At 38.5% G+C, this 21344-nt stretch overlaps 1 protein-coding gene across 13 annotated transcripts in view; it reads left to right on the forward strand.

Annotated features, from left to right (window-relative positions):
• Positions 1 to 21344, forward strand: part of trio (trio Rho guanine nucleotide exchange factor) — a 110216-nt gene that overhangs the window by 17776 nt on the left and 71096 nt on the right. For all 13 annotated transcript variants that reach the window (XR_016456910.1, XM_090103495.1, XM_090103498.1 and 10 more), the window contains 12 exons: positions 8431 to 8590; positions 9611 to 9742; positions 10010 to 10214; positions 10518 to 10746; positions 11121 to 11370; positions 11744 to 11944; positions 15877 to 16142; positions 16429 to 16593; positions 16889 to 17015; positions 17536 to 17747; positions 18907 to 19039; positions 20743 to 21003. Coding sequence is in view for 12 of the 13 variants with exons in the window: in XM_090103495.1 (XP_089959621.1) it covers positions 8431 to 8590; positions 9611 to 9742; positions 10010 to 10214; positions 10518 to 10746; positions 11121 to 11370; positions 11744 to 11944; positions 15877 to 16142; positions 16429 to 16593; positions 16889 to 17015; positions 17536 to 17747; positions 18907 to 19039; positions 20743 to 21003 (2341 nt within the window). In the remaining variant the exon portion in view is untranslated. The remainder of the gene's footprint in view (positions 1 to 8430; positions 8591 to 9610; positions 9743 to 10009; positions 10215 to 10517; positions 10747 to 11120; positions 11371 to 11743; positions 11945 to 15876; positions 16143 to 16428; positions 16594 to 16888; positions 17016 to 17535; positions 17748 to 18906; positions 19040 to 20742; positions 21004 to 21344) is intronic.

The raw sequence follows: 21344 nt of genomic DNA on the forward strand, positions 1-21344 counted from the left end.
CCGTGGGACCTTAATCCTCCCACACCCCGTAATTGTTCTCATATTCATAAATACCTATACACATAAAATAAATACCTATGCACAAAGAGGATATCGATAAATTGTCAAACTAAACTTCTATCTAATCAGTCTAGTGTGACCTTTGTATTCTTAAATAGCGGATCGGTGTGAAATCCGAACTCTCTCACGGCTATTTTGTTTCGGTTTTATAATAATTGTATTGCCCACAGATTAAGCCAATACTTACATAATTCTTTAGCTTCTTCACGGTGTTTCTCAAAATCGTCTCGTATTTAAATTGTTGCAAAATTTCTTAATTTAATACGGCGTGAATGTTAAGTTGCTATTATTGTTCCTAGACTAGTGAAATTTATTTTAATATGCTTACTTATCTTTTGTGTTCAATTTTTTTATGTATAATGATAATTAGTTTAGGTTTCATGGCAATTACGGAATTAATAATTGTAAAGTAGCTGCATATGTTGTACTTAGCTTCCTAAGTGAAGAGTCCTCGGTACTCCGCCAACCCTGCATAATTTAACATTTTAAAGCGACCCTATACGCTCTCTTCAACTTTTAATAACGTCACTTAACTCTTTCCTATATTGAACCTGTCTCTGAACTCGACATCGCTCTGCAATATTAAATTCTTTAAACTTAGTTCCCAATAAAAAAGTTTTATCCGGTATCAGCTCTTCCAGTTATTTTTCTCTGTAATAGATTCAAACCTCCCTTCGTATACTGCTTTATATTTTGCCTTCAATACAATGTTGTATTAAATGTTGTTGTACAATTAACAAATAGCTCTGATTGAGCATTTAGTGAAATCAATTCAAACGCTAATGTAAATATTTTAACTATGTGGCGTGTCTCTTTCTTACGTGTTCCTTGTTTTCAACAGTTGCAATTAATAATATTTTATTCACTATTACTAGTATGCTTACATGTTATAATTAACCGTGCATGTTGTTTAACGTGACCATGTTTGATAAAAAGTAAGTAAGATGTTCTAGGAATTATTGCAACTATCTGTATGATTGTAATAAGATACTTTGCTTGTATGTATGTATTTTAATTTTTAAAATAAATCAGAATTCAGAAGATACAATTAATTACTACAAAAGAGCAATTATGATTTATATTTACACTTACTGTAACTTGATTTAAAACTATCATTTTTTTTTTTTTTTTTTTTTTTTTATTGGTAATAGGGAAGCGCTTGACCACAATCTCGCCTGATGTTAAGCTGAGATGTGGTCTAAGATGGAACGCGCTTCCCTAGAAGGTACCTGTTCACTCTACGCTTGAAGACCCCCATATTGTACTCGTCGGGGAACACAGACTCAGGAAGCATGTTCCAGTCCCTCGCGGTCCGGATAAAGAATGTGGAACCGAACCGCTTAGTCCGGGTACACGGAACGTCCACCGTATGGCGATGCCTAGAATCTGTGCGCCTCGACGATCGATGGAAGAACGGGGATGGCGGAACGAGATCGTGCAGTTCCGCAGCGCACTCTCCAAAGTGTATCCGATAGAAGACCGATAAGCTGGCCACTCTGCGGCGGTGACCGAGGCTTTGGAGCTTTTTGCCTACTAGGTCATCGTCGTTTATGAGCCTCTTGGCACGCCTCTCTATCGCCTCAAGCGCCTCCAGCTGGTACTTGGCGGATCCGTCCCAGAGGTGAGAGCAGTATTCCATGCACGATCGGACTTGTGCTTGATAAAGGTTGAGCAACTGTCCCGGGCTGAAATACTGTCTCACCTTCGCCAGAATTCCAAGCTTTTTTGAGGCTACTTGGGCTTTAGATTCAATGAAGGAACCAAAGTTCAGAGTGGGCGTTAAGGTGATACCAAGAAGCTCAAGGTGGTTAGTTATCGGCACGGACACACCTTGGAAATTCGGAGTCAGGTGGAATGGACTCCGTTTAGCGGAGAATAGACACGCCTGGGTCTTAGCCGCATTGAACTTGACCAGATTGGCATCGCCCCAGTCGGAGACCGCCTGTAAGGACAAGTTCATGCGATCAACCATCGCCTCCCGTAGAGACTGAATTTGTGCCGTACTGGCTCGCGCGCTGGATACATATCTCTCCACAACAGTGCTATCGTCTGCGTACCCATAGATACCGGGTTTCAGCAGATCGTTGATGTGAAGCAGGAAGAGTGTTGCGGAGAGAACTGATCCCTGAGGGACTCCGGCATTTATAGCCATTTGGTCGGACGAGCAGCCGTCGACGACTACCCGAAGCGACCGGTCCCTCAGAAAATCTGAGATCCAGGCGCAGAGACCAGCAGGCAGACCGTAGGATGGAAGCTTGCCAATAAGACTATCATGCCAGACCCTATCGAAGGCCTTTGAGATATCAAGGGAGACAGCAAGTGCTTCACCATGATTCTCGATGGCCTCGCTCCAGATGTAGGTGGCGTACGCTAGAAGATCCCCAGTGGACCGGTTTCGGCGGAACCCGTACTGACGGTCACTGAGGAGGTCATTCGCTTCTAGGTGTGCCAGAAGCCGGCTGTTCAGTACACGTTCCATAGTCTTACAGAGTATGGACGTGACTGAAATTGGCCTGTAGTTGGAAGGGTCGGCACGACTGCCTTTTTTGGGCACAGGCTGCACGTTGGCAAGCTTCCAAGATTTCGGTACTTTTCCAGTCGTCATCGAAAGGCGAAAGAGGCGTGTCAAAACAGGAGCAAGTTCAGGCGCACAGGTTTTTAGAACTATGGCTGGAATTCCATCAGGGCCACTGGCTTTATTCACATCAAGATTCCGCAGCGTTTTAAGAACCTCCGTCTGACGGATGCGAATTTCCTGCATATTCGCCTCGCATCCAGGTAGACTGGGAGGTTTTGCGCTGGCGGGATCCAGACGTGAATTTTCCGCAAATAGAGTGGCAAATAGGTTCGCTTTCTCTACGGCGGTGTGAGCCAGCGTCCCGTCTGGTTTCAGCAGTGGGGGAAGTGAGGGGCGGCAGAAATTCGATTCAACCGACTTTGCCAGGGACCAAAACGCTTTACTACCAGAGGGGTAAGAAGCCAGTTTGTTCCCTATATGGCTAACGTGGTCGAATCGAGCTTTCCGTAGAGCCTTCTTGCAGGACTTGGCGGCACGGTTAAAGGCTTTCTTCTTTTCTGATGCGTCCTTCGCTTTGCGGTGTCGAGCGTCAACCCAAGCCAGATATGCCTCATGCTTTAGCGCTTCAGCACGTCTGCAATCGGCCCTGAACCAGGGCTGAGCTTTGCCGGACATGGCTACGTCCGAGAATGGAATAAAGTACTCCATTCCCTGACGCAACACATCAGTCACAGCATCCGCGCAGGTCGAAGGGTCTTCAGAAGAAAAGCAGACAGGCCGCCAAGGATAAGACGCAAAAAAGGAACGCATCTCATCCCAATCTGCTGACTTGTATTGCCACACGCGCCGAGAGCCCCTAGGACTGGGATCGGGCGGCGAGTACACAGATACAGATTTCACCAGACAGTGATCGGAGCTGCCAAGCGGCGAGGAAATCGCTACCGAGTAACGGTCTGGATCTGTTGTCAGCAGAAGGTCCAAGCAATTGGCTGTATGGCTCTCAACATCAGGAACCCGCGTCGCTCCTTGGACCAGCTGGGTGAGATTTAATGCAATGGAGAGTTTACGCATCTCTCTCCCAGCTAGGTCAGTGCACTGGTATGGGTATAGCCACTCCTGGTGGTGGGCATTAAAATCCCCCAGTAACACAAGCTGAGCGGAAGGGTATTTGTGTTGAGCAGCGTCCGCCACCTCACTTAGGTACTCTGTGAGCCTGATTGTCTCCTGGTCTCCGCTGTGCGCTCGGTAGACACATGCATAGAGAAGCTTCTCTGGGCCTGTGTCCACCAGCATCCATAGTACGGAAAAATGGGGGTCTTCAAGATACCGGAGACGCCGACAACAGATGTCGTCTCGGACGTACGCGCACACACCTGACCGAGCTTTAAAATTATGCTCCAGGGTGTAGCCGGGATAAGATAGGTACGCCAAGTCAGACGGACATCTTATCTGCGTCTCCGTGAGGAACAAGATACAGGGTTTATGAGTCTCAAGGTGGAAGTGGACTGCAGCGAGATTTGAGTGGAGACCTCTGATGTTGGTGAGGTCCACTTTTAGCGAGAGGGAGTGCTGCCGCTGTGCAACCTTATTTCTGTATCTTGCTTTCATATTGTTTTTTTAATAGGAGAGTGAAGAAGGTATGAAAACGGCAGTGAATCGAGGCGCTTAACATCAGGACCAGAGACACACACTTAGCAACCGCATTATTGGGGACTAGTTTGGAGACTGCGGGGACGCCCGAGCCCCCCCAAGTTGTCCATAGGGCCCTCTCGTCCGGTCGCCAACCGGCACTATGGCGCAACTTGGGATTTTTCGCTGGTTGGCGGGGCAGCCTTTCGCGAGTGGCTAGCACGCTACTTGGGCCCCCTACTGACCAGCGGTCGGCCAGCGGTGCACCGTGCCTCGGATCCCGCTAGCCTCCATGACTAGCCACCAGATGCAGAAACGTCAGTGTGCGTCAGATCGTCCCGATTGTCAGAGCGCAACTGATTCGACCCGTCTTCACTAAGGCTACATCAGCTTCTTCGAGTCGGAACACGGACGCTTGGCGACTCGTCTTCAGCTGATGGGTGGTCATTCTAGCCGCGACGATTGTCTCCCACCATGTCACCTGTTTAGCACCACCCAGGGGCCACGTGTAGGGTTTCAGAGTTCAGGGTATACTCCTACGGACGGAGGTGACTCGGCCCCCAAAAAATGTTTATCATTATAAAATTTAAATGTTTATCATCATTATCAAATGTTTATACCAATACAGTAATTTTTTTTACTGTGTCTGGTATAAAATGACAGTAAATTTTTGTTAAAATAACACTCTATAGTACTGTAACTTGTCTCTTTTTGAATCCGCATTAAAGCGATTAGAGTTATGGTCTTTACTCTTTATAGAAAGTTATCGGATGAGCTGCGCACACTACGCACGCTTTATAAATAATAATTATATGACTTTATGCATTTTTTAAATATATGAATTGTATATCAAAAAAATTGTTTTTAAACGGAGTGGATGCTATGATGCAGATGGGAGACTTTTTCTAAAGTTTCATAAACAAGCACAAAATTAAAAATGAAGATCCCACAAATAGTTTATTTTTCTAAACTCGTAGGCCCTAGTGAGAGTGTTCTCGGTATCGCGTTTCTACAATATTTCTATGTACAAATAATTTATATGGTATTAGCCTTCGGAACTTGTTCTTAAAACATAATTGATACTTACGTCTAAACACACCTGCTTATTTAATTGCCAGTTTTATTAGCTAAATTGATTTTTGGCGTGCATATTGTTGCAATGTCTCTTGTCCTTGCAGGCTGACGTAACAGACAATGTAAGTTTGTAGTATCGGAATGTATGTATTGAAAAAGTTTTTCGACGTGGTGTCAGCACGCACAATGCTGACGCCGGACCAGTGTCTCCGTTATCATAACATGAACATTTGCCCTTTTATACGACAGACTTTAATATAATAACATGCTCTACCGTCTTTAAAAATTGAGCAGTATTAGTAGTTTTTTTTATATTTTCATTTTTACAGTAAATAGCAATTCATGGGGTACCTATATTAAATATCAGTTGAATTGTTAATATGTATTAGTGCTTGTATTCAATGTTTGCTTTCGCGATAGTATCACTTTCTCTGTTGGTTCGTGCCCTGTACGATGCGAATTTATCTATGCACATTATGACCCTTCCACGGCAGACGCTTTCTATGTTGTTTATACAAAAAAAGAACAAAACAAGTCATCGTTGTTTCTCCTTTCTTCACTCTCATTTGAATTGTTTTTTTTATTTATGTTCTCGTTCATTGTAATATTTCAAATATATTTAAAACATGATGTTTTAAGAGTTGTGTATTTTATAAGCCAACGTTAAATGCAAGGCGCCGCAAGGCCTTCATAAAAACGGTTATAAATTGAATAAATTTTAACGTACCATAAACTATCACTGAGCCCTAATTGTTTTAGTATCCCTTCCTTGAGGATTGGTGTGCGCTACGAGCTGAATATTTACGAGCTAAATACTCATAAAGTTTAACGCACTGTTAATATATACTTTTAACGTTCCCTACATGCGCCCGACGGAGCTTTAAAAGGCGATAGGGCCATCATTGACGATATGTAAACGTCTTTATTTATCGCTTATCATGTGCTAGCAATTCTGACTACTGTTCATATCCCTCACTTAATTCTAATTCCTTATCGTATATCGTACCTACTTTAAGTTTATGCATGAATAAATATTTACACCATTCAATGATCTGCGAGTTGTAACGTCTCCGCACGGCATAAATGTTGTAGTCTAATCTTGAATAAGTAATATATTCATGGCGACACAGAGACGATGCGTTTCATCTCGACACTGGCTACTTTGTGCGTTATCTAGGGATTCTTCGGGTTTGTCTACTGAACAACGATCCTCTGTGTCGTCGAGTGTTACAACTGCGCCTAGTATCCAGCCATGCGATGGCATAAAATTTGAGTTTCGTTTTATTTTTATACGATGTGTTTTTCAGTTTTCTCTTAAAATCTTGTTATGCTATAGGGCGGATAAATAAATTAATGATTTTTATGATTATATATTTTTGTCGGGATAAAAATTATTCTCTTTATAATTTTTTTCACTCTCAACATCAATGATCCTTGAACTTATTTTTTGAGTACGCGTATCATTTTTTGCATGTCCTTTATGCGAGAAAGGTCGTTCAAGTGCCACTTGCTTAGATGCTGTGAAAGTGCTCTCATCACTCTCTACAGGCTCATCTCGTCGTAACTTTGATGACAGTAAAGTCACGCTGGATCTTTTAACGCGATAAATGTGTTGGTTCATTGTTCACTACCGATTTGAGACACTTTAGGAATATCAATATAGTTCCTAGTATTTGCGAGTGTGAAGTTAGCCGCGCAGTTCTCAGGGTACAATGGATATCTTTGGTTCCGATTGGTCGCCGACGCGTGAGGAATGCCGCGCTCTGGCGACAGTAGAAAACGTCCTCACGGAATATTCATCTTAACACGAAACATCACTGCGGTATCGCACCATCGCGGTTATTTATTATGAGATACGGGATGCTCTCACAAAGCTTTCATTTTTCAACTTAAATAACAAGTTTTTAACCACTAACTGATTAAGTAATAATTTAAAATTTAATTCAACGTGATAGAATTTTCACACTATAAGAATACTTTTGAACTATCCTAAATTTTTGAAATACTTTCACCTATTTTCTTTTGAATGCACATTGATACCTATGTAAATTTATAATAATCTAATATATTACTGTAATAAAATTGAGAACGTGATTTCACCGAAATTGTACTGTTATTTAAACATACTTTACCGTTAAAATTACGCAAAAGTTGTTTACGGCCATTTTATTAACCCTAAATAATAAAGCGAGGTAATTACTGTAGATTACGAGACCGAACAATAGTAGGATATTGCGGATCTGTCAAGACGTCTATGTACCCTAGGCATTGCTGACAAAACGGCTTAGTTTTGTACAATACACTTTATTAAAACCGTTTAATAGTTAGCTATAATATATCCTATTGAATGACAAATTATATGCCTTATTGGTAATTGATATGTGTTGGTTGTGAAAATACGAATAAAGTATTGCATTCCAGCCAAACTAGATAATTTTAAACGGCAATATGTACGCCATTTATATTTAAACATAATGCATTTAGACGTTATGTTTACCCTTTTAAATACCTCTCGCATGCTTACTGTGAAAGTGACGTAATTTATTTATCAATAATATCAATACTCCAAACAATCGAGTTTGTTTTGAAAAATAAAGAATAATAAATGGCAACGATGCAAGCGCAGACCACTGACTGGTCGCTCGGAAGTGGCCTGGCGTAAGAGATTCGCTAACCAACCGTAACATAACAGTAGGCGCTGAGAATTGTAGGTCACTGTCGGTCTTATAATTATAATCACCATACGTATGTAATTGTTTTTAAACTTTGAACGTGCTCGTAATATTATTTTTTCTCAGTGTTAAGTTTATGCGACTAACGAGACATTTGTGTGAGTTCACGTGGTTAAAACAGACGGTGAAATGAACATTTTAGTGTAAAAAAATGCTCAAATATCACCGGCGTTCCCACAGGCACAAGTCACCTGTACGATGTTTAAGATGGAGGTTTGTATGCGTTATGTAATAAGGAGATAAGGGTTGCATTTTTGCCCAAGTAAACAAATCAGAAAATAATTGTGCCTAATCGTTATATCAACAGACTTAAATAAATAAATATAAATATTTCAGGACAATGATACTATTTTTATACTTATTTGATGATCTTTTAATTTAGTGCGATTTTATAAAGTTCTATCTCTTCCTTTATAGGTCATCTGGGGATTCGGATACAGCGAGCACGTCAGCTGTGGAAACCACCCTGGAACGTTTGCGGGGAACTCGGAGTGCCCTCGAGGAACTGTGGTCAGATCGCGAGAGGCGTCTTGAGCTTACTCTACAATTGCGACATTTCGAGAGGGATGCACTAGAGGTAAGGCTTGTATAATATTATGCCGTGAGTTTCGTCTTACGCAGTTCAAAGTGTAGCTTACACGTGTCACGATAATCATATCGGGCACCGTTTTGAATATGCCATGTTTTATCTCGGAGAGTAATATAATTTTAGGTACTATTGCCATCGTAGTGGTTATTAGATGATTACTCGTATGAAGTCTGTAGTTATCAATATCAGATTTACTTTAATGGAATGTTGCTTGTTCTGCTTTTCATGAATAGTACAATCGACGTTGGAAATTTATGATTCACAGCATTGATAAGGGAGAATTTTCTTCCATTGTAAAGAAAGTCATTCAATTTGAATACATTCTTTGGTTTATTACTTTACAGATTTAACTTTAACTTTTATAGAAGTGGAGATAACTGTAACGTTTTTTAATCGAAACCACGAAATGAGGCGTGCATAAGATATAATCCGAAAAAATTATAACTTAATCATATAGACTGTTGCTCAAACTTTATATTTAATATCAATAAAATATAATATCGTTTGTATAAGTGCGAAAATAGGTAGCCTTCATGACCTTCAACAAAGGAAACGGGAAAATCGTGTCAGACAAAAACATGACTTGTCGAAATGTGTAGTTATAATTATGAATATCGTTAACTCTGTTAGCGAACGGGTTTCTTGCACTGTCGAGTACTAAATTGCATCCAAGTGCATATAATTACGCTTGTCTAAAGCCTAAACGTTTAACTTCTCATATTTTCTAGGCGTAATTCAAGGCGAATTGCTTACAATATTTATAAATATGAATTTAATAAAATATTGAATTATGTTTTTGTTGTCTTTTGTAAAGGTAGAAATACATCAAGATAGAGTTTGAAAAACGATGCCAAATTCGTCGGCCTAAAAATAGTACAAAAAAAAATTATTGCTTTCCAGTTTGGGGTTTAACTTACACAGCCAATTTAGGTTGGAAACCAAAAGTTTCACCCTATATTTTAAATAGGAAATAGCTGTACATTTGTTATGAATCATGTGTCACATCAGGTGTCGTCTCGGCTTGAGTTATGGGGCGACGAGTTGCAGCGCAGTGAGCCTCCGCGCGACCCGCAACAGGCGGAACAAGCTCTCGCGGCTCACAACGAGAGCGTGGCTAGGATGCAACATGCTACCTTCCAGGTCATACATTACTTTGAATTCATTTAAATTATACTGTTTTATTTCTTTGTACTTATTGGAAAGTTTGAGATCGCGAGAGATTTGTGTAACCCCTAATAAACTTTACAGGAAACAAAAATTGACCAATTGAAAACAGGAAACAAAAGTTGAAACTACACAATTCTTTTGATAAAAATTTTTGCTCATATACCTCATTTGAAAGTTATTCTAATTAAAAAAAAGTGTGGTCTTATAAAACAAGAAAAATACGTGTTATAACACACACAGGTAGTCCAACAAGGTCAAGAGTTGGCTGCCGCGATCGCGGAAGCGTCAGACGTGATGGCGTCCAGCTCTGACAGTTCCGAGGGTGCACCACTAGACGCGCAGGCCCGAGTTCAACTCCTGCTGGAGTTCCTTCACGATAGGCAGCTGGACCTGGAGGAGCTGGCTGAGGAGAGACGGGCGAGGTTCGAGCAGTGCGTCCAATTGGGTGAGTGGATTTAGTGTGCTATTTGATGTACTAGCTTTTGTTAATACATTTCAGAAGTGGGAATATGAAGGCTAAGATGAAATTTGTTCTGGATAATACTTGAATATTATTGTGTATTTATCGTATGATTTTCTGTGGATGGAGGAGATTAAAGAACACCATGTGGTCCACATGTTTCTTTTCTTGTTTCTTTTCTTATAAAAAGGAGAATTTATAAGTAGATTTATTAATGTATTTCGTAATAAATAATATAAATTTACTTAATATTGTATACAACTGTATTAATTATAACTTTTCTTATAGGACAATTCCAGAAAGACGCAGCTCAAGTTGTGAGCTGGATACGGAACGGCGAAGCAATGTTGGCCGCGTCCTTCTCTATACCGGGAACGTTGTCTGAAGCCGAACAATTGAAGCGCGAACATGATCAGTTTCAAGTGGCTGTAGAGAAAACACACGCTAGCGCTGTGCAGGTCAAATACAGGGCGGACGCCCTACGTGCTGCTAATCATTATGACCCGCATACTATAAGGTAAATAAATATATAAAAAAAATGTGTGCGTGTACTTGTGTACACACGTAAGAAGTGAAACTTTTTTATGACCTTATTTTTCAAAAAATAATTTACTATGTGCAACTTTACAGAAATACGTCAATCACGCGTGTAAGGGATAAAAAACAAGATGGCGCGTAACAAAAAAATGTTACACTAAATTTTTTTCCAACCCCGATAAAGAAATTTCACTTCAAAAACCTTAAAAATCGTTGTTATAATCTTCAATTATAATTCTGTTATAATATATTATATGCATGCATATTGATGTTAGTCCATACAGTTTCTTATGAATATACTGCATAAACTAATTATTTATGAAACTATTATAACGTGTAAATATACATTTTCAGAGAGATATCTGAAGAGGTGACCGAGCGATGGCAGCGCCTGGTCACGTGCGCGGAAGAACGTCACAAGCTCGTGACCGCATCGCTCAACTTCTACAAGACGGCGGAACAAGTCTGCTCCGTACTCGACTCGCTTGAGCGGGAATACAGAAGGGATGAAGACTGGTGCGGCTCTGGTGCCGCTATATCGACCACTACACCTAATTCTGATGATACGCAAACGCTACAACAGAGCTTGGATAAAGCTGCTCAGGTAACGGTTTGATAACGAAAATAGTATGACAAATGTTTGAAGCATGATATGCTGTATAATAAATCTAGCAATAGGAAAGTTATCCTTTAATATGTTCTCGCAGTTTTAGCATATGTAACTTATTCAGAACCAATCACTATGAACTATTTTACTCCCCTTTTAACTAACTACATTTAAAACTAATCACGTTTAAAAAGGAATCAACTAAAAATTGTAGTGTGTAATGTATCATGTATTTTATGTATGTGTGCGTCATACTATATAGTATCTCAATACATTAGTAAGTTCAATACATTATTATACAGCTTACAGTGAAGCAGTGTTTCATTACCACCAACCATTGCAAAATAACATTACATTTTCATTTTAACAGGTCGCAGCGCTAATAGTAAAGCACGGCGAGCAGAAGGAGGCGTTTCTCAAAGCGTGCACGCTGGCCCGACGCACCGCTGAGACGTTCCTCAAGTACGCGGCGAGGTCTGCTCAAGTGCACGGTCAGACTGCGGCGGCTAGTAAGGCGCATCATGAACAAACACGCGCTATACTTGACACGCTATTGGCACAGGAGAACAAGGTACGTTTGGGTTGTAGTGGTTCTTAAAGCTTACGTTTTTGGGTAAGGTTTGAGCCTCAAATATGTAGAGAGGTCCGCTCAAGTGCACGGACAAATTGCGAGTACGAGTACAGCACATCATGAATTGATACGCTATTGGAAAGGATAATAAGGCACGTTTGTTGTCGTAAGCGTTTGGTTTGAGTTGGGTAAGTTTTTACTAAAAGACCTTAAATAGTGCATAAATTATGGAGCTGTATTAATCGAACTACAGACATTTCGATGCGTGGTTATAGTATTATATGTTTTTATATTTCATAAATTATAAAAACAGCATAGTACCTTGTAAAATAAGTAGATTAGTGGAATTACATATTATTTATGTTATTGCTGAAATTTATTGACTAATCATCCTTGTCAAATGAAATTTATTATGAACAAAACCATACGGGAATAGAGTAACAGCAATATATCATAACATGCTATTTACACTAAGTGTTTCAAAAGATAATTATTTTGTAATTCATGCTCCGCGTTACAAATACTGCAATTTGTTTATTGCTAGACATTATTTACTGCATGCGCTCATGCATATGAAGTATGAGGTAGAGGCTTGGAGTACAAATAAAACAACCATTCGGTTATACGTTGTATTCAAGACTGTTTACAAATAGGTGCACACAATATAACATTAAGCTACATATACTTCATATAGGTACTTCACATACTTCACCTCCGGAGGCGAAAGAAAAAAAAAAGAAAATTTTTTTTTTGAGTTTCATCTTTTCTTAATAAGCGATTTAAAGGTATGACAATAGTCCCCAAACTTTGGTACACATTTCCTATAATAATTACAGAAAGCAACAAACCGTCTAACTTCATCTGCATTTTGTGGGACTGGATATTTTTCTAAAATTTTTGTCTTTTCAGGGTCAGGAGAAGAGAGCAGTAGCTCCAGCTAAAAACACATCTTTCTTAATCTCTTTCGCACTCACAAAACAATCACCTTCCATATCCTTGTTTAAATAAACATAATGAATAGTTTCACTTCGAGGAGGTTTTACTAAAGAGTTACTGTATTCGAGTTTGTTGTGAATTGGTAATGTACAAAAATTATCTTCTACTTGCAACGTCAACAATTTTTTCCCAAAATCTATGCTTGCATTATATTTAGTCATAAAATCAATTCCCAGTATACCATCAACTGCAATAGGTAAGTTTTTAAAAACGTACAAATTATTTTGAAATCTTTTTCTTTCAATGTCATGTATCTCCTAATGTACATAGCCAGGTGATTTAATTTTTCCACCAATTCCATTCACTTCTAACTGATCATAAAAGATTTGACACCCCTTTGGTAACACCTCTTCTCTAATAACAGATATGGACGCTCCAGTATCCAATAATAAAACATATTTTTGTTCATTTCTATAAAAAAATTACGAATTTGGCTGAGCTTTTACATGCAAAAATAAAATTATTCATCACGAAAAAACTGGTTCATGCTTTCTTTAGATTTACTTTGTTCCGAATTGCAAGAAGCCTGGGCGTTTTGGGGGATGGTAAACAAATTCCCACGATTTTGTACTCCCCGCCTGGCATTTCCGGCGGTTATAATGACCTCTACCGCGTGGGGTATATTGAAAATGCCTCGAATACCCTTGATATCTGGGCGTATTGCTGCGATAATTATTATTATAATTATTTTGATATTTACCCCAGTTGCTATTATAAGTGTAATGCCCTTGACCACGGGGCTGGCCTCTGCCCTGTCCCCGAAAATGCGAACGATTATTATAATTAAAGAATATTTAATGACCCGCACTATTTAGCATGTCAGCATACATTTCCACAGCATCAATCAATCGTTTCGTTGTATTTTCCTTATCGTCTACAACTGGTATTAAACCACATGCTGTTTTTAAATCAAATTCCATTTTGAACAATTTTTATTAAAAATATTTACATCTACTTACTTATATATACTTTTTATAAGATATCGCCTAATTTCTTTTAATTTATAATATTTTTTTTATAATATTTAACTAAAACCATACCTTAAAAATTAAAGATACAAACTAAGTAGACTCAATACAAAGCAAGTAGCATCATATAATTTCAATTTTAATTCACTTAAAATTAATTCTATCTAATTCGAAGCACAGTTACATACGTTACGATAGCATTCTGCTGACGCTTCATAGCGTATCGCATGTCGACTGGACTTCCACGAACTGTTTATTACATTTTTAAACACGATATAATATTTAAAATATTTTTTATATGTCCAATGTTATTTTGTTTTAAAATGTATTTATTATAGATTAATTATATTTTTACTTTTAACTGTAATTATATTTTTCACACTTAAACCTCATGGATCACAATTTCACACCACAACGCAAACCATACCAAATTTTAGATTACACCCGGTATATTTAATATATTTGGGGGAAAGGGACACACTTCAAACTGCTGCTTCTTCCAGTTCAGGATCGCGCCTGCCTGCTGCTGACACCCGTAGACGCATTCTTCGCACCTTTTATGGCCAATTTTGATTTCCTTATGTTCTTTTTTATCTTTCGTTTTCATTTGTTTTTTCGACGCTAATTTATTTGCGAAGTACTATTTCGCGTTTTGGACGACAAGTATGTTATAAAAATCATTTTGTTTAAAACTAGTGCGACAAGGCACACTGGCATGCGGCTACTCAGCACTTTTCGCCCGGTATCCGGCGACGCGCTATCATTTTCTAAGAACTGGCTAGGGTTGCTTGGAGTACAATTAATAAAACAACCATTCGGTTTTACTTTGTATTCAAGACTGTTTACAAATAGGTGCACACAATATAACATTAAGCTACATATACTTCATATAGGTACTTCACGTACTTCATATAAATCAAAGTCTAATATACTTCAAATAAGTTTTAGTGGAATATATGCATTTGCATATTGCTTTCTACTGAAAAAGTATAAATTCGATCTTCTTTACTAAAATCATTATTATATTTGATCTTTGGTTCAATGCAGTTTGTATTTGGGGAGCAATATATGGAAAATCATCTTATATTTATCATCCTACAATGTTACAGTATTAATAAGATTGATATTATTATTATTTTGTAAGTAGTTGTATTGTACATAACAATTAATTAGTTATTCTAGTAGTGGTATATTATAGCGATAAAAGCTCGTCTGAGCTAGACCGCTAGACTGCCTGGCTCCGTTCTGATGCAATTAATTCTATTTTTATCACTATCGTGCGGTACTAATTGTTTTCCGGGTGCATGCAAAACGACTACTAGATTGTTTGTGTGAATTCGAAGCGGTGCTGTAAACAAACAAATACCTATGAATTCCGATCGTGATCGGACGCGGCTCCGTTTATCATCCTTCCGATGATATGTTTTGATTTTTATACTGTTCTAGTGACATACACACACACACACATGTTTGGAAATAAATCTGTGTAGCATATATAATTGCGTGTCATTGTCAGTGTCATTGCTGTTACGGTACGCCATACAATAAAGCTTTTGTTATTTCGCGATGCTATCAGTCGGGCCTCGTGCTGGCAGATAATGGTCTGTGCTCAAGCATTCGTGTCGCGTTAAATGTTGAGGACGTTTGTTATGATTTTGATACAACCGGTATTTTTTTTTTGCGTTTCTAATATTTGCTTTTATATAATATACTAGGTTTCCGCCCGTGCAGTCAAAGAAAAACCCGCATACTTCCCGTTCCCGTGGGATTTCCGGGATTGCGCCATTTTCCCGGAATAAAAAGTGGTCTATGCCCTTTCTCGGATATCAAAATATTTCCATACCAAATTTCAGGAAAATTGGTTCAGTAGTTTAGGCGTGATTGAGTAACAGACAGACAGACAGAGTTATTTTCGCATTTATAATATTAGTATGGATTAGTTCAGTTTAATAAAAATGTTGGTTTTAGGTCCTGGAGCACTGGACTGTGCGCAAGAAGCGCCTCGAGCAGTGCCAGCAGTTCGCGCTGTTCGAGCGCTCAGCGCGCGCGGCCGTGGAATGGATCCGCGAGACGCAAGAGCGGTGCGGTGCAGCAGCTGCGGCCGCGGCGGCGGGCGTGGCGCGCGAGAGCAGGGAGCGCGTGCGCTTGCTGGCCCAGCTCGCGGACGGGCTGGTGGAGAAGGGGCACCCGCACGCCGTGCAGATCAAGGAGTGGGTGGCCGCTGTGGATGCTAGGTGCGTTATACTACCACAGTGCAACAGTGTTAGAGAAAAGATAGAAAGTAGACATGGCTGTAATTTTTGTTTGGTCAGAATTAATTTTGAAGTGTTAATTGTCAGTTTTTACTCTACTATACAAATACTTTAATTGGTAATTTACAACTACATAATCACATCCAATCCAGTTACGGTGATAAAAATTGTTTGGGTGATAAAAACCAAAAGTGGCTTCTTTTTTTATCCTGCCTGCCTATCGATTTATAAAGGAGTTTGAACACTAACAAGTCTCTATCGTGAACAGATATGCCGAGTTCAGCGGTTCCATGGAAGGCGGTGAAGCAGAAGCGGAGAGTGACTCCGGTGTGGCTCCTTCACTAGCGTCCACTCAATCGGAGAGCGAGGTGCGAGTGGAGCCGCAGCCGCCGGCCGCTGGCGATGAAAAGAGACGCAGCGCTAGGAGGAAGGAGTGAGTACATATGGGGATATTGATTTTATTTGGCTGTTTGAACCACAGATTTGATACCAAGCGGTATTGATACTTCAAATAATTTAAATTGTCTCGATACCTAAAAACCACATTAATAAAATTAAGCTTTGCATTTCAAACTTTTGTATTGAAGTAGTATAGTAGCCGTGAAATGATTATTGTTACTTTTTATATGTTGATCGGACTATAGCTGTTTGCTTATAAACAGTAGTATAGTAACTCTAATTGGATCTTTTTTAAACATCAGAAATTAATAATTTTGCCATTTGAACAGATTCATCATGGCCGAGCTGCTGCAAACGGAGCGAGCGTACGTCAAAGATCTGGAAACTTGTATAACTGGATACTTGCGTGAGATGCGCACTGATCCCGCTTCTGTACCGGTAGCGCTACAGGGCAAGGTAAGGAAATATCAATGTCTTATAGACTTTTAGGTTGTAATTCAGTCAGTCAGAAATAGTCAGTCCCTATCTGTAACTTCTGTTACATGTATAATTAAACTATACAGTTCCCTTTCTATGTAACCCAGTGTCTGAGGTTTTTCATCAAGAAAATCTCGTGGTTAAAGAGCTCGTGCTCTTTGCCAGTTTTAACAAAAAAAAAGTTTTACATGACTATTTTTGTGAATACTACATAGATAATTATTAGGATTCATGGTTATTTGTTGTCGAATACAACAGAATTGTGGAACAGAATTATTCAAAGTATATATTGTAACAGTGTTATTGTAAAAAAAAAATGTTGTGTGGTTTTATGAAACCACGGTAAAAGTGAAACTGTTCGAACGGTTCCGAACACTGCTTTATACCTACTCGGCAGCCGACCGTCACGTGACATGCGCTGCACAGACCAAAAAGTTTGAGACGATGTAATAAAAGTTTCACTTTAAAAAAACTAAATTTTCAATCATTCCCCACACAGGAGGAGCTGATATTCGGCAACATAGAGGAGATCCACCGTTTCCACGAGCGCATATTCCTGCGCGAGCTGGACAAGTACGAGGCGTGGCCCGAGGACGTGGGCCACTGCTTCGTGACGTGGGCGCGCCAGTTCGACATGTACGTGTCGTACTGCCGCAACAAGCCGGACAGCAACGCGGCGGTCGTGACACACGCGGGCGATTACTTTGAGAGGTATGTCAATATCGAACTAGCCAAAATAGTATAGATAACAAAAATAAAAAATGTATGCGTGTACTAGAGTACACACGTTAGAAGTGAAACTTCTTTATGACCTTAAAAATGTCACGAGTATGGCGTAAGTCGTAACGCAAAAATGTCACGCGTATGGCATAACGCAAAAATGTCACGCGTACGGCGTAACGCAAAAATGTTACACTAAATTTTTGTCCAACCCCGATAAAGAAGTTTCACTTCAATAATAAAAAAAGTGTATTATTACCGATCCCTGGTAAGTAAGTATATAAGACAAGCTGACGCAACTAAACTCAAACTCGAAATAGGAATTCATTTTAAATATAGAGATAACTTATTTTGAATTAAATCTGCCCATTAATCGAGTCTAAAGAAGACAGTTATATACAAACACGCAGGTGAAACTAATAAAAGCATTTTCATTAACAAAGTAATCTGAAAATGTCTTTAAGTGTCTTCAAATGTCCTCTAGAAGCGATTTTGAATAATCATAATACATAGTTTCAGTTTACATAATACACAATTATTTATTATATTTGTAATTACAGTTTACATATCAGGCTAACCGGAAAAAAATTAAAATCTCCCTGTCTCCCCGTGACCACACTCGTTGTAATGTGTTCTAAGCATCGGGTTAATGATAAATCGCCTTTAAAATCCGTTAAGAAGTCTTTAATTTCTAGATTGCATCAGTCACGCTACCATTATATTAACACTTTTTATCCATAACTTGATTTAAAACATACATTTCAAAGCTATTAAACAATGAACTAATTAAAGGAATTAATTAAAACTTAGTAAGATCAATTCGGTGAATATGTAACGGAAAGAAGAAAATCAAAGAAAAATAACTAACACTAAAAAAATAAAATAGCTTGTGTCACATGCCATCTATTGGACGTCAAAGGATGTTTTCCGTGAGGCGAACGTTGTAGCTTTATACATATTTTCGACGTTGCTCGCAAGATGGCACTGTTTTGGTAAATTTCCTTGTTATTCTTGAGCGCTGACTTAATGTAAACAATAAACATTTTAAAAGATGTCGTTTAGGCAATTAATGCATAGATGTTTGTCTAAGTAACGCAAGTGCAAGTCGGTCTCAATTGTAGTTCTTTTATTTTATTATATTTTGTCATAGAGTGCAACGTCGTAAGAAATTAGAGCATCCCCTAGCAGCATATCTGATCAAGCCGGTGCAGAGAATTACCAAATATCAACTGCTTCTGAAAGACCTGCAAGCTTGTTGTGCTGAGGGCCAAGGAGAAATCAAGGTATGTTATTTATTTTGTCATAAAAATGTTGTATAATATTGTGCGAATTTATGGAGCAGCAACCTTGACATAGATGAAATCCACTATGTTATGTTAAAAAACTGTACCAAGAATCACGGCTCTTATCTTTTAAAGACGCGTCAATTATGATCAGTGATAAGATAAATCCGCAAGAGTCCAGCATACCTTGTGCTTATATTCTAATTGTCACTACAAGCAATTGGCTGTGTTGATTTTATTTTGAACCTAGGTAGTTGTTAAGTATTTGGCGTGGAAGTCGCTGTTTTGCAATATTGTTTTAAAATTTAATATATTGTGTTATAAAAGGCGTAAGTGTACATTATTTTATTTCCAGTGAATTTAATTTTCCTTACTATCCTTAGTAATTTAATGAATGTGAATGTGCGTCTGTTTATTTTTTTTAACGTCGTAATGGCGCTTTTATTGTATTATCTTTGTCTCTAGAGATAGAAGGCTAGAGAGCTATATACTTCTTTAAGATTTACCTATTCTCTCGGTAAAACATTTTAATCCCACGAAATCTTTATTTAATAACGCGGGTGAAGCCGTAGGTAATAGCTAGTAAGCTATAAATAATACCTAATAATTGGAAAGATGTAGGGTAAGCTCATAATCAACAGACTAATATTTCGTTTATCAGAGTTGCTAACGACCTTTTGTGTTCTGTAATGGCGTAAACCCATTACGCCTATCGGATGAGATGTTTGTATTTCATTTCCAGTTAAATACGACAAACGTCGGATATATTTAAGATTAAACAAACTAGTTCGTTGTAATTAACCGTAAGTTTAAACCAATATTTCCTTATGATTCATGGCCAACTTGCACATCAATCGGGGACTCGATGTGGAGTGGTTTATTCCACACGGAGTTCGTACGTAAAATTTAATCCTTAAATACCAATGGAATGGTTCTCTTAAGTGTCGATAGTGTCTTACTGATAATGTTAAAGTATATAAACAGTCATCGGCAAAATCGGATTGGACCTGCACGTAAAAATGTTGTATGTATTATGAATATATTATGTCAATGTAAATAATTACAAACTATAATAATATAATAGACCAGCTTTTAAGTCACCAAATTTATCTCAATTTTGGTTAGATTAAGGTCTCATAAAGGTAATAAAATATAGATGTCAAGATAATAAAGTAATGATATAATAGCGGATTAATGAAGAAATTGCAGTCTGAATAATCCTAATCACTAAATGGATCTACTTAAAGTTAATTTTCGTGGGATGGGCGTCCCTTCGAAGAATAATAGTCCGTCGTAATCTCATAATTTACTACGTCAATAAATTACTATGCACTTTGAAATGTGGTAAACAATATTTTAAGCGGTTTTCCTGATGTTCGGTTCAGTCAATCAATTAAAGATCACATAATGAAAAAAATATTCAATGCACCTTACCTTTTGTTTCTAGATTTTTATATTAATATATTATGGAAATAAATATTAATCACTTTTGTAATTCAACAATAATTTATTTATTATTAAGACTTACGCACGTCTTACTCCATTTCGGAACTAAATATGTCTCAATAATGTGAAAAAAATAGATGCTCTGCATTCCGAAGAACACTGCACCACACACTTTTTTGTTATCGGTGAAAAATAAAATACCGCCTCTGTTCCTAATTTTGCAATCTTCAAACACTAACGTTTTACTCCTTTACTAGGACGGGTTGGATGTTATGCTGTCGGTGCCCAAGAAGGCGAACGATGCGATGCACCTGTCGAACCTCGAGGGCTGTGATGTTCCAACGGACAGTCTCGGCGAAGTTGTCCTCCAGGACTCGTTCCAAGTGTGGGACCTGCGGCAGATCATCAAGAAGTGCCGCGAGCGGAGAGTGTTCCTGTTCGACCTCCATCTCCTCCTCGCCAAGGAGGTCAAAGACACGCACGGAAAGGCGAAATACATTTACAAGACGAAGTTTATGGTGAGCTATTTTGCATTACAATCTTGAGCGAAATTCTTTCCAGATTTGAATAAGGTGTATGCAATGTTTATGAAAAATTCCATAATGATCCTCTGAAACACGGATAGAGTACACTGAACTCCAGATTAAATTTAAATTCCTTTTCATAATTTTTCTTAAACTTATTCCAAATATGTAGGGATGCATGATGATCTCATTTATTTTATCTTTATAACAAATTAATTTATTTTGCTTTATAAAATATAAAATTCCTCCTGGTATAGTAAAATATTTTCTTGGAAAAATTTAAATAGGAATTTTATTCATAGTTTATTCCGTTGTGTTATTTTTTCCTTGACTGT

The sequence above is a fragment of the Colias eurytheme genome, chromosome 1 (assembly GCF_061535395.1).
Source record: "Colias eurytheme isolate Ceu_HAF_F1 chromosome 1, ilColEury1 Martin Lab GWU primary, whole genome shotgun sequence".
In the NCBI taxonomy this organism is placed as follows: Eukaryota; Metazoa; Arthropoda; class Insecta; order Lepidoptera; family Pieridae; genus Colias; species Colias eurytheme.